Source organism: Podarcis tiliguerta, assembly GCF_965153285.1.
Source record: "Podarcis tiliguerta genome assembly, chromosome: 10".
Taxonomy (NCBI): domain Eukaryota; kingdom Metazoa; phylum Chordata; class Lepidosauria; order Squamata; family Lacertidae; genus Podarcis; species Podarcis tiliguerta.
In genome coordinates, this window is record NC_139543.1 from 72,955,335 (window position 1) to 72,970,390 (window position 15,056).

Below are 15,056 nucleotides of genomic sequence, written 5' to 3' on the forward strand. Positions count from 1 at the left end.
CACTCACTCTCTCTCACTGCAGTGCTGGCTGTGCGAATCCGATCCGAGCCGCTGGGTCGCGGCCCACTGTGGAGGGGAGGGTTCCAGGCGTGCGGTGCGGTGCGGTGCGGAGAGAGAGCGAGGGACTATCTGGGGGAGGGACAGTGCAGCGGGGGCGGGGCGCAAATTACTTGCCTTGCCCCGGGTGCTGACAACCCACACTATGCCACTGCTCCACAGTCACTTACGGACTCATTGTTAAAACCGTGTTCATGGAAGACCATCTTACTCGGCTACAATTGATCGCCAAAGAAGAAGAAGGAACCTTCAATAGCTTTTATCCTTCAGAAATGTGTCTAATCCTCTTTTAAGCCATCTCTGCCTTTGGAGCTGAGATTTATGGTCCTCTCTGTCTCCAAAACAAAAACATTCGCACCAAGCAGTGAGTGTGGTATGGCAGGAGAGCTTCTGTGGCAGCCCAAGGGCTCGGGGGGGGGGGGGGCAAGTCCTGCACCGCCTTCACTGGTTCCGATTTGAAAGAGAGGAAGAGCCGGGTATCATCCATATCATCTGCATATGGTTGATGGGGCACAGCTGGCGGGCATGCAGGGAAAGGGGAGGCCGCCGGCAAAGCCGCACAGCTCCCCCACTGGCTGGGGCACCCCTGAGAGGCAGGCGCCCTGGTGCAAAGCACCACTAAGCCCAATAGGAAAGATGGCTCTGACTGGCAGGCCAGGGAATCAATCGCTCAGTGGGTAGAGCATTGCATGCAGAAGATACTGGGTTCAATTCCCAGCACCTCCAGGCACGGCTGGGAGTTTCGCCTTCGTTAAACCCAAGCGAGCTGCTGCCAGTCAGTGCAGGCAGTCTTGAACTAGGTGATTTGAGCCAGTATGAGCAGTCACGAAATTAAAAGATGCCTGCTTCTTGAGAGAAAAGCAATGACAAACCTAGACAGCATCTTAAAAAGCAGAGACATCACCTTGCTAAAAAAGGTCCGTCTAGTTAAAGCTCTGGTTTTCCCAGTAGTGATGTATGGAAGTGAGAGCTGGACCATAAGGAAAGCTGATCGCTGAAGAATGGATGCTTTTGAATTCTGGTGCTGGAGGAGACTCTGGAGAGTCCCATGGACTGCAAGAAGATCAAACCTCTCCATTCTGAAGGAAATCAACCCTGAGTGCTCCCTGGAAGGACAGATCCTGAAGCTGAGGCTCCAAGACTTTGGCCACCTCTTGAGAAGAGAAGACTCCCTGGAAAAGACCCTGATGTTGGGAAAGATGGAGGGCACAAGGAGAAGGGGACGACAGAGGACGAGATGGTGGGACAGTGTTCTCAAAGCTACCAGCATGAGTTTGACCAAACTGAAGGCAGTGGAAGACAGGAGTGCCTGGCGTGCTCTGGTCCAGGGGGTCACGAAGAGGCAGACACGACTAAACAACTAGACAACAACAAAGGCAGCTTCCGTTCTTCCTGCAAAGGGCCCTCTGCACATGCTCCCTCCCTTCTTCAGCAGGAGCTCAGTTCTGCACTGAGCTTATCTGACTGTCCGGGCGCAGGGTCAGGGTGCGGCCACACGGCTCGGCCCCAATTTCACTCGCCATTCGATGCAAGCAGGCGGAGCAACCCAGTTTTCTGCAGCCTGGGGAAAAGAGGCCTTTCCTGCGCCTGACTGACCCAGAGTGGAAAAGCCGGGTGTGCAGCGAGAGATCGATGGGCGCCAGTCACACCAGTTGGAGCCGTGTGTGTGTGCCCTGGACTGTGCAGAAATGGCAAGGCTGGCAGCGAAACGGAGAGATCGGAATGAGCTGCTTTTGATAGAAGAAGGCCTTTTGTGGACTGCTTGAAAAACACACTCTAGTCAAATGAAATTGCGGCCACAGGATTCATGATGAAGGCAGCGGGGGAAAAATGTTAAAATAACGGTAAATGGAGAAACCTCCTGCACTGGATAAAGATAAAATGCCATAGAAAGGGTTTGGGTAGAATACACTGCGGAAGTCAATTTATGAAGCAATGTCGTTATTTGGGATGAAGACGACTGTGAAAAGGCTTGGAAGAATGTAATAAAAAATTATGTTGCGAAAAGAGAGAAAAGCTGGGTGTGCAGAGAGAGATCGATGGGCATCAGTCATACTGTCTGGAGCCAGGGGAGGGGGGAGAGGCATGCAAGGGGGAGCGAGGGGGGGTCTGTTTGCAGGGAGAAGGGCAGGGACCCCCAGCAGGGTTTGGCACAGCTGAACTGCAGGAAGGGGAGGGCAGGCTGGGAAGCCACAGCTCAGAAAGGACCACTTTCCTTAGGATCAGAGAGCAGCAGCCTTGGAAGGGACCCTGGGGGCCATCTAGACCCTCCCTCTGCAATGCCTCCGGGTTCCACACAGGGGAGGCAGAGAGACGGCGTCAGAGAGGCTGTGTTCTGTGCTAAACGTCGTGGGTTCAATTCCCGTTGGCTCCTGGCAGAGGCATAACTAGGGGTCGACCAGGCTGTCCCCTGCCAATAATAATAATAATAATAATAATAATAATAATAATAAATTTATACCCCGCCCATCTGGTTGGGTTTCCCCAGCCACTCTGGGCAGCTTCCAACAAAACACTAAAATACAATAACCTATTAAACATTAAAAGCTTCCCTAAACAGGGCTGCCTTCAGATGTCTTCTGAAAGTTTGGTAGTTATTTTTCTCTTTGACATCTGGTGGGAGGGCTTTTCACAGGGCGGGCGCCACCACCGAGAAGGCCCTCTGCCTGGTTCCTGTAACTTGGCTTCTCACAGCGAGGGAGCCGCTAGAAGGCCCTCAGCGCTGGACCTCAGTGTCCGGGCAGAACGATGGAGGTGGAGATGCTCCTTCAGATATACTGGGCTGAGGCCGTTTAGGGCTTTCAAGGTCAGCACTGACACTTTGAATTGTGCTCGGAAACGTACTGGGAGCCAATGTAGGTCTTTCAAGACCGGTGTTATGTGGTCTCGGTGGCTGCTCCCAGTCCCCAGTCTAGCTGCTGCATTCTGGATTAGTTGTAGTTTCCGAGTCACTTTCAAAGTTAGCCCCATGTAGAGCGCATGGCAGTAGTCCAAGCGGGAGAAAACTAGATCATGCACCACTCTGGCGAGACAGTCTGTGGGCAGGGAGGGTCTCATCCTGCGTACCAGATGGAGCTGGGAGACAGCTGCCCTGGACACAGAACTGACCTGCGCCTCCATGGACAGCTGGGAGTCCACAGCAGGCCCAGGGTGCATGTGCGAAATCCTCACCTCTCTAGGCAGGCTCGCGGTGGCCATACCCTTCAACTGTTCCACTTCAAGCGGGACATCCCAGAATTACCGAAGCCATACTGGCTTCCGGTTGGATCCCAGATGATCCCACAAGAGCACGATCCCAAAAGATGCCCATTTTGTTGGGGAGGGGAGCGTGCTCTTACACAAGTCACCTGGCTCCTGTGATAAGAGTGTGGTCCCCATCTGGGGGGACGCCCTCTTGTGCAAGTCATGTGACTCACATGGGAGCCTGTCCCGGAAAGATGCACATCCTATTTTCCTCTGTGGCATTTTGGGGGGTAGGGTGGGGCTAGGCACCTGTCCGCCTACCTGTGCGCTCCTTGGACCGCTCCTCTGCTGTCCTGGGCGGCTGGGAGAGGTGTGCGCCTCTGCGGAGGAATCCAGTCACTGGTGTGGGCCGTCACAACAGCCCTGCAGGGCCCCCTCCCCAGTGGGGCTCAGTGGGGCCCTAAACTGCCTCTGTCCTGTATCCCTGAAGGAGTGTCTTCACCTCCATCGTTCAGCCCAGACACCAGCGCTGAGGACCTTCTGGCGGTTCCCTCACTGTGAGAAGTGAAGTTACAGGGAACCAGGCAGAGGGCCTTCTTGGTGGTGGCACCCGCCCTGTGGAACAACTTCCCATCAGATGTCAAAGGAATAAACAACTATCTAATGTTTAGAAGACATCTGAAGGCAGCCCTGTTTAGGGAAGCTTTTAATGTGTAACATTTTAATGTATTTTTAGTCTATGTTGGAAGCCACCCTGAGTGGCTGGGGAAACCCAGCCAGATGGGTGGGGTACAAATAAATAATAATAATAATAATTGGAAGAAAAATGGAGAGGTTGTTGGGAGGGGAGGGACTTGCGAGAGGAGGGAACAGGAAGGGAGACAGAATGGAAAGCGGCTGGCAGACCGAGGGACCAGAGGAGGAGGAAGAAGAGAAGAAGGAGCAGAGACCATCTTGATGTCCATGGCAGAAGTCACAAATGTTATGAAAACTTTCTTTAAGAAACAGATAAAAGTTCCTGGAAGCTTTAAAGAGGGTTCCAGAGTTTTCTTTAGTGTGTAGGAGTGGCACTCTAGACTTGATTGGTTGTCAGCTGGAGGTGCACATAAAGGGAGAAAGTTGCAGGCTACAATTTCCACACACACACGCACTGTCAGCACACACGCTGACAACAAGGTTGGAAGTAAGACAACGTGTGCTGCTGATACTATGAGTTTTGCTGTGTCAGGATTGTTAATTACTGGACTGAGAGTATACCGTGCTGGAAAGATAAAGATGGAATGTAAATACTGTACAGTGGTACCTCGGGTTAAGTACTTAATTCATTCTGGAGGTCTGTTCTTAACCTGAAACTGTTCTTAACCTGAAGCACCACTTTAGCTAATGGGGCCTCCTGCTGCCGCCGCGCCATTTCTGTTCACATCCTGAAGCAAAGTTCTTAACCTGAAGTACTATTTCTGGGTTAGTGAAGTCTGTAACCTGAAGCGTCTGTAACCCGAGGTACCACTGTAGCTTGTATATACAGTCATACCTCGGGTTGAATGAGCTTCAGGTTGAGCACGTTTGAGTTGCGCTCCGCGGCAACCCGGAAGTAACGGAGCGCGTTACTTCCGTGTTTCGCTGCTTGTGCATGTGCGGACACTCAAAATGACATCATGCACATGCACAGAAGTGGCCCAAAGTGCGCAGACGTGCTGTCGCTAGATACGTTTGCTTCTGTTTGTGAACGGGGCTCCGGAACAGATCCTGTTCATATCCAGAGGTACCACTGTAATAGGAACAGAGATGCTTGTGCTGCCAGTCAAGCAATAAAGAAGCTCTTGACTGTGAGTCTGAGTATGACTCCTGTTCTTGTCCTCTGCCTCCGGGGAAAACTCTGCTACAAACAGTCAGAAGTGGTTTTACTGAGGTGCCACCACACAAGCAGAAAAGTGCAGCGGAAGTGTGTGGGGAGAAGCCTCTAATAACAAAGGGGACAGAAAGCAAACATTTTTGGGTTTCTGGTCCATGGTCTCTCCTGCCTCTGGAGGTGCTGGCACAGCTCCTTCCCAAGGGTGCAAGGGAGTCTGGGTGCGACTCTGGCTCCAGGCAGGGCTGGAGCAAAACCCTGGGGAGCCTCTGCCGGTCAGTGCGGGAAGAACCAAGCTAGAGAGGCCCAAAGGTCTAGCTCAGCAGAAGGCAGCTGCCTCTGTTTGCTATAAGAGGGGTAGCAGTGGGGGACCAGGCGGCACAGAACCACAGTCCCATCGGATGGGGCCCACAGGGTCATCTATCCCAACCCCTTGCAACGCAGAACTCGCAGGTGAATCTCCGCTGCGCTTCCCAAAGAGGAAACCCAGACACGTGTCTCCATAAAACTCTTTTATTGATAAATAAAGGTTAAAACTCTCTCTCTCGCTTCCCCTGCTCCCTCCCCCAGCCCTGGTGAGGAGGGGGGGGTCCTCACCTGCTTCCTTTTCTTCTTAGTCGACGACACCACGGAACAAGGCAAGACATCCTCTTTCAGCGCTACTAAAGGGAACAAACTCTTGCTGGAGGGCAGCCCCCACCCTTAGGGGACGGGAAAGCAAGTCCGGAGAGGGGGGAATGTGGGGCAGGCTCTTTTCTAACACTGGGGCCTCAGCAGACCAGAGGAGGACACAGGTTGGGGGCAGGGGGGGCATTGCATATGGCTGTGCCCCAGCAGGGATGTCCGTTTGTCTTTCCCTCCCCTTGGGGGTGGGGGGAGCAGAGCAGACAAGAGCAGCCCCCCACGCTCAGCCGCACCACGATTCCTGACCCATGCAAAGTCGGCGACGGGGGGGGGGGGAGTGGCAAGGCACCTGCCCCACTGCAGCTCCCGCTGAGAATTGCATGTGCCTTTTTTGGGGGGGTCAAAGGTCAGCCTCCCCTCCCTCCGCCCAGCACGCCTACAAGTCTATGGTGTCGCTGCTGACACTGAGGGCGTCAATTTGGCGGCACACGTCCATGAACTCCTCCTGCAGGAGGGCTGCGTGTGGCCCCCGGGGCCCCGAAGACGACGACACCAGGGATTCTTGGGAGACGGGAGCCTGGGGCCAGCTCTGGCGGCCTGGAGGCGGGGGGCTCCCACAGGCCGGCGAGACCCGCGGGGGGCTTTTCCCGGGGCTGGAGCTGAGCACGAGAGAGGTGTCGTCCGTGGAGTGTCTGTAGGGGCAGGTGGAGCAGGTGCTGCTGCCGCCCTCGCCGCCCCCCCAAGGCTCCGGGGACGAGGAGGCGGCGGTGGTGGCTCCGCTGGCCCCCTCCCCGCCGGCCCCCCAGGACCGGGCAGGCACCAGCTCCAGGCAGGAGGCCGTGCGGTAGAGCTCGCTCTCTGCAGACCGCTCCCGGGCCAGGCTGAGCGACAGGGTGCTGGAGGGGGCGTAGGGAGAGCCCCCGTCCCGGAGGAAGAGCCCCTCGCTGCAGAGAGCTTCGTCGATGCTGCGCCGGAGGTCGATGGGCGAGGGGGGCTGGAAATCTGCCGTGGGGTCGCCAGCCTCCACGGCCACGCTGAGCACGGAGACGGCTTTGGCGTCGTCGGCCTCCCCGGCAGGCAGGGCGTAGAGCGGGAGGTAGTCGGACTCGCTGCGGGCGATGGTGTCGCAGACCACCAGCTTCTCGTGCTGAGACAATGCCCACTGGAAGTTGTTGGGCAGGAGCTGGGCCTTGGCAGCAGCGGGGTCCGCAGAGAGGCAGCAGCAGCGGGCGCAGCAGGGCGGCCCGCCGGCCGGAGAGCAGCAGAAGGTGGCGTACAGCCCCAGGAAGGCCAAGGGCAGCCCCATGCCTGCCTCGCAGATGCGGCAGGCCAGCTGCAGCCCCCACCAGGGCCAGGGCCCAAAGAGCTGGGGGCGCAGGCCGTAGCCCAGGGCATGCAGGATGGCGTAGGTGTGCAGGCTGGCGCTCAGCAGCCCAAAGAAGGCGGCCGGGAGGGCGGTGTGGGCAGCCTGCCTCCACTGGCGGGTGTCGGCGAAGGGGCAGCGGCAGGCTGGCTGCGTGGCACTCTTGAGGTCGTAGATCTGTGCGGCCTCGGCTCGCGCCCTGCAGTGGAAGATGAGGAAGGAGACGGAGAGCAGGGCAGCCAGGAGGGCGAAGGCGCCTCGCGAAGCCAGGAGCAGGAAGGGCAGCTGGTGGAGGAGGTCAGTGGCCAGAACGGCCCCCGTGGCCACTGAGAAGTGCAGCAGGACCAGGGCAGCCAGCAGGCAAGGGTGGCGCAGGCCGGAGGGCGAGGAGTGCTCCAGGCGGGCGCGGCGCGAAAGCAGCAGCAGGGTGGCGGCCAGGGCCGAGGTCAGGCAGGGCAGTGCCAGGTCGTGGAGCAGCCGCAGGGCAAAGGCGGGCAGCAGCTCGAGGTGCCCACAGGCGTCGCCCAGGAGGAGGGCGGCTCGCCCACCGCCAGCCCCCAGCAGCAGCAGCTGCAGCAGCGCCAGGGTTTTGCAGCCGGCAGGGCAGCGGCAAGGGAGGCCCAGGAGGCCCAGCAGGGAGAGGAGGGCCAGGAGGGCAAAGAGGGAGCCTGCCCCATAGACATGAGCCTCCCAGGCCAGGCCCCACTCAGCCAGGGCCACATCCCAGTCGGCGTGCAGCGGCACAAAGAGGGGCAGGGCTGGCGAGAGCAGCGAGGAGGCCGGGGGTGAGCCGGGGTCGGGCAGCGGTGAACCGCAGTCATTCAGGAGGTCAGGTGGGCAGCCTGGCAGAGCCACGAAAGCCCCTTCGCTGCCCGGAGATGCAGAGAGGCTGCTGGATTCGGAACCTATGGGGGGAGAAGGAGAAAAGGGGGCGGACTGAGAGGTTGGTTTGTTCGCCGGGAGCAAGTCCCTGAAAGCCCCATCTTGGATCCCACCCAAAAGATGGAAGGAAACTGCCAGACCTGCAAATGTATTATGAGACAGCCTGTTTGTGTTAGTTAAAAGAGTGGATTATATTGGATAATGCAGACATCCTGGACTTAGAAGGTCGGCTGGCATGAATGTCGTTGGTATGGGAAGCCAAAAATTTATAAAAAGTTTTATGATCCATATCCTTAGGAAGAATCTGTATAAAGTTTGGGCGAAATATAAAGATCTGCTGGAAAGGAAAACACTATCTCCTATCGAGGCCATTACTATTAAGAGAGTTAATATGGATAGACCATGGGCAACTTACAAGGAATTGCTGCATTTTATGGGGGGTGGGGGGTGGGGACCCAAACCGAAATCAATGGAAAATGTAAGGAGCCATGTTATGGATTTGTTACAATCTCACCAGTTACATGAAATGTTTAAAATTGATAGGAAAAATTGTTTTTTGGACTAAAGCTTACAATTTGAAAAAGAGCTTCTGCAAAACAAATAAAAACTTTTGTCTACAATGTACAATCTGTTATTAGATTGGGAAACAAAAGACGAGCTTCTTAAAGCCTCAGTGACACACCGGGCAAGAGATACAGGACACGATATAGATTTTAACCTCTGGGAAAAACTCTGGAAAAGTGACTTGAAATTTACAGCATGTTATTCTTTGAAGGAGAACTACCTGAAAATGATTCACAGGTGGTATTTAACTCCAAGCAGACTTGTTAAGATGTATAAGACAGAATCAGGTAAGCACTGAAGGTGTAAAACTGCTTGTGCTCTCCGGGACTCCCTCCCTGTGCACCTCTCAAAAATATTGCCCCTCCTTGCTTTTCATGCCTCTCTTTCCAAGGGCACAGAGGCAGCTGGCAGCTTCTCCCTTCTTCTCCTCCATTCTTCTTCTTCTTCTTCTTCTTCTTCTTCAATCCCTCGTAGCCAAGGAAGATGGTCTTCCATGAACACGATCTTAACATATGGTTATGATGAGTCAGTAGTGGGGATGGAGAGGTAAAAGACTCTGGGCCCAAGCACACATGCATATCCTGAGCCTTCCCCAATGATCTGCCCCCTTCCCCCTTTGTTTTGACAGATTGGGAGAGACTCAGGAGTCATAGGCGGGTGCCCATTGCCCAGGAAGGGTGCAAGGCGCACGGTCTTTCTGCCAGGCAAGGTGCAAAGCCCTTCTTTCGCACCACTGGGAAACATAAATGTGCAGTTTTTTTAAAAAAACAACAACTGGGCAATGGCCGGCTGGCCGCGCCTCCTGTGCCTCCTCTGATCAGTCAAAACAAAGGGGGAAAGGAGAGCCAGTGTGGTGTAGCCGTTAAGAGCGGTGGACTCGTAATCTGGTGAACCGGGTTCGCGTCTCCGCTCCTCCACATGCAGCTGCTGGGTGACCTTGGGCTAGTCACACTTCTCTGAAGTCTCTCAGCCCCACTCACCTCACAGAGTGTTTGTTGTGGGGGAGGAAGGGAAAGGAGAATGTTAGCCGCTTTGAGACTCCTTCGGGTAGTGATAAAGAGGGATATCAAATCCAAACTCTTCTCTTAAAAAAGAAAAGAAAAAGAAAACAAAGGGGGAAGGGGGCAGGAGATCTGTACCACCGGACGTCCCCAGTTCCCCTTTGGCAGTGGCGGCAGTGGCAGCGGCAGTCAGCAGCCCAGAGCCAGCCTGGGAGCACAGTTGGCTCTGGCTGTCTTCAAGAGCTGCTCGCTGCTCACTGCTGTGGCACCCACCATTTTTCCTTGCCAGATGTCACCATAGGATGTGTTGCACACAAGACACATCATATGGGAAGTTTCGGTGAGGAAAAATGGTGGGCGCCAGGGCAGTGAGCAGCTCTTGGAGCCAGCCAGAGCCAACTGCGCTACCAGGCTGGCTCCGGGCTGCTGAGGCTGCTGCTGCCACATTTTCCGGGGACAGATTTGCAAATCTGGGGACAATGCGGGGACAGAATTTGTCCGCAGACAGATTTGCAAATCCGGGGATTGTCCCCGGGAACTGGGAACGTCTGGTAACACTATCTTAACAGTGAGTCCGTAAGTGACTATGGGTGCCAGTTCTGGATCCGCACATCCTTCCACAGTGGGGACATTGGTTTCCGGGCGGGAGTTGATCCCGGTGTGGATTTGCCAAGCGTGCCTTCCTCTTAGCACGTTTCTCCCTTGTGTCCCGAGTTCAAGTGTCTTCAAAGCCCAGGACACCTTTGATAAAGGCTGCTCTCCAACTGGAGCACTCGCAGGCCAATCAGTGTTTATACATTTTTTTTAGATTTGCCTTGAGACAGTCTTTAAACCTCTTTTGTTGACCACCAGCATTATGCTTTCCATTTTTAAGTTTTTAAGTAGTTGTTTCGGCAGACGATAATCAGGCATCCGCACAACACGACCAGTCCAACGAAGTATCTTCGCTTCCACAGGGGTGATCTTTGCTTCTTCCATACTGATGGCTCGTTTTGAAGATTTGCATTTGAAGAGACCCTTTAAGGGCTCAAAGGGAAGGATTATTGGGAAGGAATTCAGACAGGAAGAAAGGATTCCCATTTGGCCTGAAACATGGGGGGGGGGAGCATGTGGGGGGGGGAGCTGTTGCAGGTGGGCAAGGACAACTGGAGAATCAGCCCCTCTGCAGGCTGAGTAAACCCACCCCAACTGACCTGGCAGAAGGGACTGGGTCGACCCCCTGAATCAGTGGTCCTGGGATACTTCTGATATTTGCACAAAGTCTCCTGCAATGCAGCCCTTTTCAAGGGAGCTGAGATGGGAGGTCAGCCAGGAGGTGGGATGCCTTGTCTGGAGCAACAGAGGCCCCCGCTGGGTGCTGTTTGCAGAGGCGCTGGGCCTCTCCTAAGCACACAGGAAGCCAGAGCAAACACCCCATTCTCAGTCCTGCTCACTGAGCTCCAGGCTCCTGCTCTTACTGGACCAACAACAAATACCATCTCTTTAAAGCACATCCCCCCTCCCCACAAGAATCATGGGAACTGTAGTCCATCCCTTGAGGACTTTCCAGTTCCCAGCAACCTTAGCAAACTACAGCTCCCGGGTTTCTTATTTTTTTAGAAGTCCTTCACACAGGTGTTCCATGGAGGGCTATATGAAAAGACACCGTGAGCCAGCAGAGATAGAGAAAGTTGAGAAAGAAAGGAGGAGGACTCGGTGAAAAATTTGGAGTGAATTTGGAGGGGAAAGCTGTCAAGCCTCTGGAGCTTTTCTTGGAAACAGAATGGGAGAAGCATTAATGGAAGAGCCTTTCCCCCCAAAAATCAAGATGGAAAGCTGTGGCAAATACAACAGGAAATGGAAATGCAGAGAGTCTTGTGTGCACAAAGATGGAAAGATTTATTACTGTTTAATATGGAGGAATGGTTGTTGAAGTTACTGGAGGGAAAAACTACAGTGGACGCTCGGGTTGCGAATGTGATCTGTGTGGGAGGCACGTTCACAACCCGCAGTGTCCGCAACCCGCAGCGGCGCATCTGCACATGCGCGGGTTGGGATTCAGTGCTTCTGCGCATGCGCAAAGCGCAATTTAGTGCTTCTGCTCATGTGCGAATGCCGAAACCTGGAAGTAACCCGTTCCAGTACTTCCGGGTTTCAGCGTGTCTGTATCCCGAAAACGCGCAACCTGAAGCGTCTGTAACCTGAGGTATGACTGTATTGCTGACATTCAACAACAACATAACCCCTCCTTTTGGACTTTTTGTGTGAAAAGGGAAATGAATCAATCCACTTCGGTAAATATTGCCTACTAGAAAGTAGATCAGTTGGGTGCCATTCTAGAGTGAATATCTTGAACAATTTCTGTTATGTACCGGTACATTTGTCTTCTGCAATTTTGGGGGTTTTCCTTTGGTGTTTTCTCTTTCTCTCCTTGCTTTTGTTTTTACTTAGAGGAATTTCTCTTACTGTATTATGAAAAGGCTTTAACAAAATATTTTTAATGAAAACAACTCACGGAATATCAGCAACTAAAAACTAAACAGGCATCCATGCTCAGCAAGTACGATAAATTGCTACTCTGTTGTTGTTGAGTCATTTAGTCGTATCTGCCTCTTCGTGCCCCCCTGGACCAGAGCACGCCAGGCACTCCTGTCTTCCACTGCCTCCCACAGTTTGGTCAAACTCATGCTGGTAGCTTCGAGAACACTGTCCCACCACCTCATCCTCTGTCGTCCCCTTCTCCTTGTGCCCTCCATCTTTCCCAACATCAGGGTCTTTTCCAGGGAGTCTTCTCTTCTCATGAGGCGGCCAAAGTCTTGGAGCCTCAGCTTCAGGATCTGTCCTTCCAGTGAGCACTCAGGGCTGATTTCCTTCAGAATGGATCAGTTGGATCTTCTTGCAGTCCATGGGACTCTCAAGAGTTTCCTCCAGCACCATAATTCAAAAGCGTCAATTCTTCGGCGATCAGCCTTCTTTATGGTCCAGCTCTCACCTCCATACATCACTACTGGGAAAACCAGAGCTTTAATTGCTACTCGCTCCTAATCAATAAAAGCAGCAGCCAGGCTGCGCTCAGGATGGCTCTGCGCTCCGAGGGCTGTGCGTTGTTCCGTGTTCCGCTTTTACGAATGGTGATGTCACCAGTCGCTGCTGGGCGACCTCGGAACACAACACCTGCTTGAGAACCTGGCTTTCTGCTCCAGTGGCGCCAGCAGGGAGAGATGGACGTCACGACCAAGCCCCACCAAGTCCCTCCGGCGATGGCCGTCTACGCCGAGAAACACAACATCTTCCAGCTGATGCAGAGCCTGATGGAGGACCTCCTGGTGTATCAGCCCGAGGACCCCATTGACTTCATGATCGCCCACCTGAAGAGGGACAACGACGAGGTGCCCAAGATCTTCGTCGTGGGGCCTCCAGCCTCTGGGAAGACGACCATCTCCCGCTGGATCTGCAAGCACCTGAGCGCCACGTACCTCTGTCCCCAGGACCTCATGCGCAGCAAGCTTCTCAAGAGATCCAGCGAGGCCATGGCCTTGCGGGATCAAAAGAAGCAGATCCCCAATGATCTGTGGGCCGCCCTCTTGGAGGAGCGCTTGAACGACGTGGACTGCATCAAGCTGGGCTGGGTGCTGGACGGCTTCCCCGAGACGAGGAGCCAGGCTCTGGTGCTGCAGTCCACGGGCATCGCCCCCCGGCACGTGGTGGTCCTCTCTGCTCCGGACACCGTGCTAATGGAGAGGAACCTGGGCAAGCTGCTGGACCCGCTCACCCAGGAGGTCTACCACACCACCTTCGACTGGCCGGTCGACTTTGCCGTCCAGAAGCGCCTGGTGAGGCCAGAGGGCGTTTCGGCACCAGCCACGGCCAGGCGCCTCCTGGAGAGCCACCGCAACCTGCCCGGCATCATCCAGGCGTACGAGGGGTGCCACAAGGCCATCAACGCCGACCAGCCCTGCGTGGACGTCTTTGCCCAGGTCCTAAATTTCGTCCAGAGCCGCCCGCGCTCGGACGCCCCCTTCAGCCCCCGAGTGCTGCTCCTAGGTCCACCCGGCTGCGGCAAGAGCCTGCAGGCGGCTCTGCTGGCCCAGAAGTACGGGCTGGTCAACATCTTCTTTGGCGACTTGCTGCGGGAAAAGGTGGCGGCCAAGACGGCGGTGGGCGAGCTCATCAAGCCCTTCTTTGAGAGCGGCTACCCCGTCAGAGACAGCATCGCTCTGAGCGTCCTCAAGGACCGGCTGTCGGAGCAGGACTGCCTGACCAACGGCTGGGTGCTGCACGGCTTCCCCCGCGACGTGGACCAGGCGGACCTCTTCAAGCACACGGGCTTCGAGCCCAACCGGGTCTTCTTCCTCAACCTGCCCACCGAGGTGGCCTTGCAGCGCATCTGCCAGCGGGCCACCGACCCCGTCTCGGGGGAGAGGTACCACACCATCTTCAAGCCTCCGGCCGACGAGGATGTGCACCAGCGCCTGCGGCGGAACCCCAAGGATGCCCCCAGCCTGGTGGAGAAGAAGGCCGACATCTACAACCGGCAGGTGACGGAGCTGGAGGACTACTACGAGGAAGCCATCTTCCTGAACGCGGACCAGGACCCCTACACCATTTTTGAGCACATTGAGAGCTTCCTGGTCAAGCCGCTGCCCGTCCAGAGGAGGTGAGCGATGCCAGCAAGTCTTGCACCGTGGGAGAGAGCAGCCGGGGAGGCTCAGCGGGGCAGGGGAGAGATCGATATTTGTAGAGTTAAGAGAATAAAAGTATTTTGGCTTCGAGCTGGACCTTGTTTCTGTTTCATTTAAACATGTGTCTGTGGCTTCCTGGGCTCCAGGGTATTCTCCCTTCTCCTTCTCCCGCAATCCCTCATAGCTAAGTAAGATTGTCTTCCATAAACACGGTTTTAACAATGAGTCCGTAAGTGACTGTGGAGGCCAACTCTGGATCCACACGTCCTTCCACAGTGGGACCAGTGGTGAAGCTGCATGCTCCAGCACCAGGAGCAGAGAGCAAACGGGAGCATGGCTGGTGCGCATCCCGGGTGCCCGGTGCATGGGGGGTGCGTGATGAGTGTCTGGGGGGGGTCGACCACATTGATACCCCCATCCCCGATGGTGCCGGAGCGGTGCACTCCCCTTGCCCCCTTCCTCCACCACTGAGTGGGGCACAGGTTTCCGGGCGGGAGTTAATCCTGGTGAGGGTTTGCCAAGTGTGCCTTCCTCTTAACACGTTTCTCCCTTGCGTCCTGAATTCGAGTGTCTTCAAAGCACATGACACCTTTGGTCAAGGCTGTTCTCCAACTGGAGTGCTCGCAGGCCAGTGTTTCCCAGTTGTCGGTGTTTATACTTCATTTTTAAAGATTTGCCTTGAGACAGTCTTTAAACCTCTTTTGTTGACCGCCAGCATTACGCTTTCCATTTTTAGGTTTGCAATAGAGGAGTTGCTTTGGAAGCCGAGAATCAGGCATCCGCCCAACATGACCAGTCCAACGAAGTTGACGTTGAAGAATCATTGCTTCAACACTGGTGATCTTTGCTTCTTCCACTACACTGGCATTAGT

At 54.9% G+C, this 15,056-nt stretch overlaps 2 protein-coding genes across 2 annotated transcripts in view; one reads left to right on the plus strand and one right to left on the minus strand.

Annotated features, from left to right (window-relative positions):
- Window positions 1-5,588: 5,588 nt before the first annotated feature.
- The window catches only part of PRRT4 (proline rich transmembrane protein 4), a gene marked incomplete at its 5' end in the record, with an annotated part of 31,368 nt that continues 21,900 nt past the window's right edge, over window positions 5,589-15,056 (minus strand). Inside the window, one exon of the mRNA XM_083401903.1 lies at window positions 5,589-7,981. Within this exon, the coding sequence (XP_083258029.1) occupies window positions 6,150-7,981 (1,832 nt within the window). The 3' untranslated portion in view covers window positions 5,589-6,149. The remainder of the gene's footprint in view (window positions 7,982-15,056) is intronic.
- On the plus strand, window positions 12,650-14,274 carry LOC310659125 (adenylate kinase 8-like). The gene has a single exon (XM_083402264.1). The coding sequence runs from the start codon at window positions 12,724-12,726 to the stop codon at window positions 14,161-14,163; it is 1,440 nt and encodes a 479-aa protein (XP_083258390.1). The 5' UTR covers window positions 12,650-12,723; the 3' UTR covers window positions 14,164-14,274.

Bases quoted from the DNA above. Each gene is read 5' to 3' on its own strand.
- LOC310659125 (XM_083402264.1), top strand. From the start codon at position 12,724: ATGGACGTCACGACCAAGCCCCACCAAGTCCCTCCGGCGATGGCCGTC.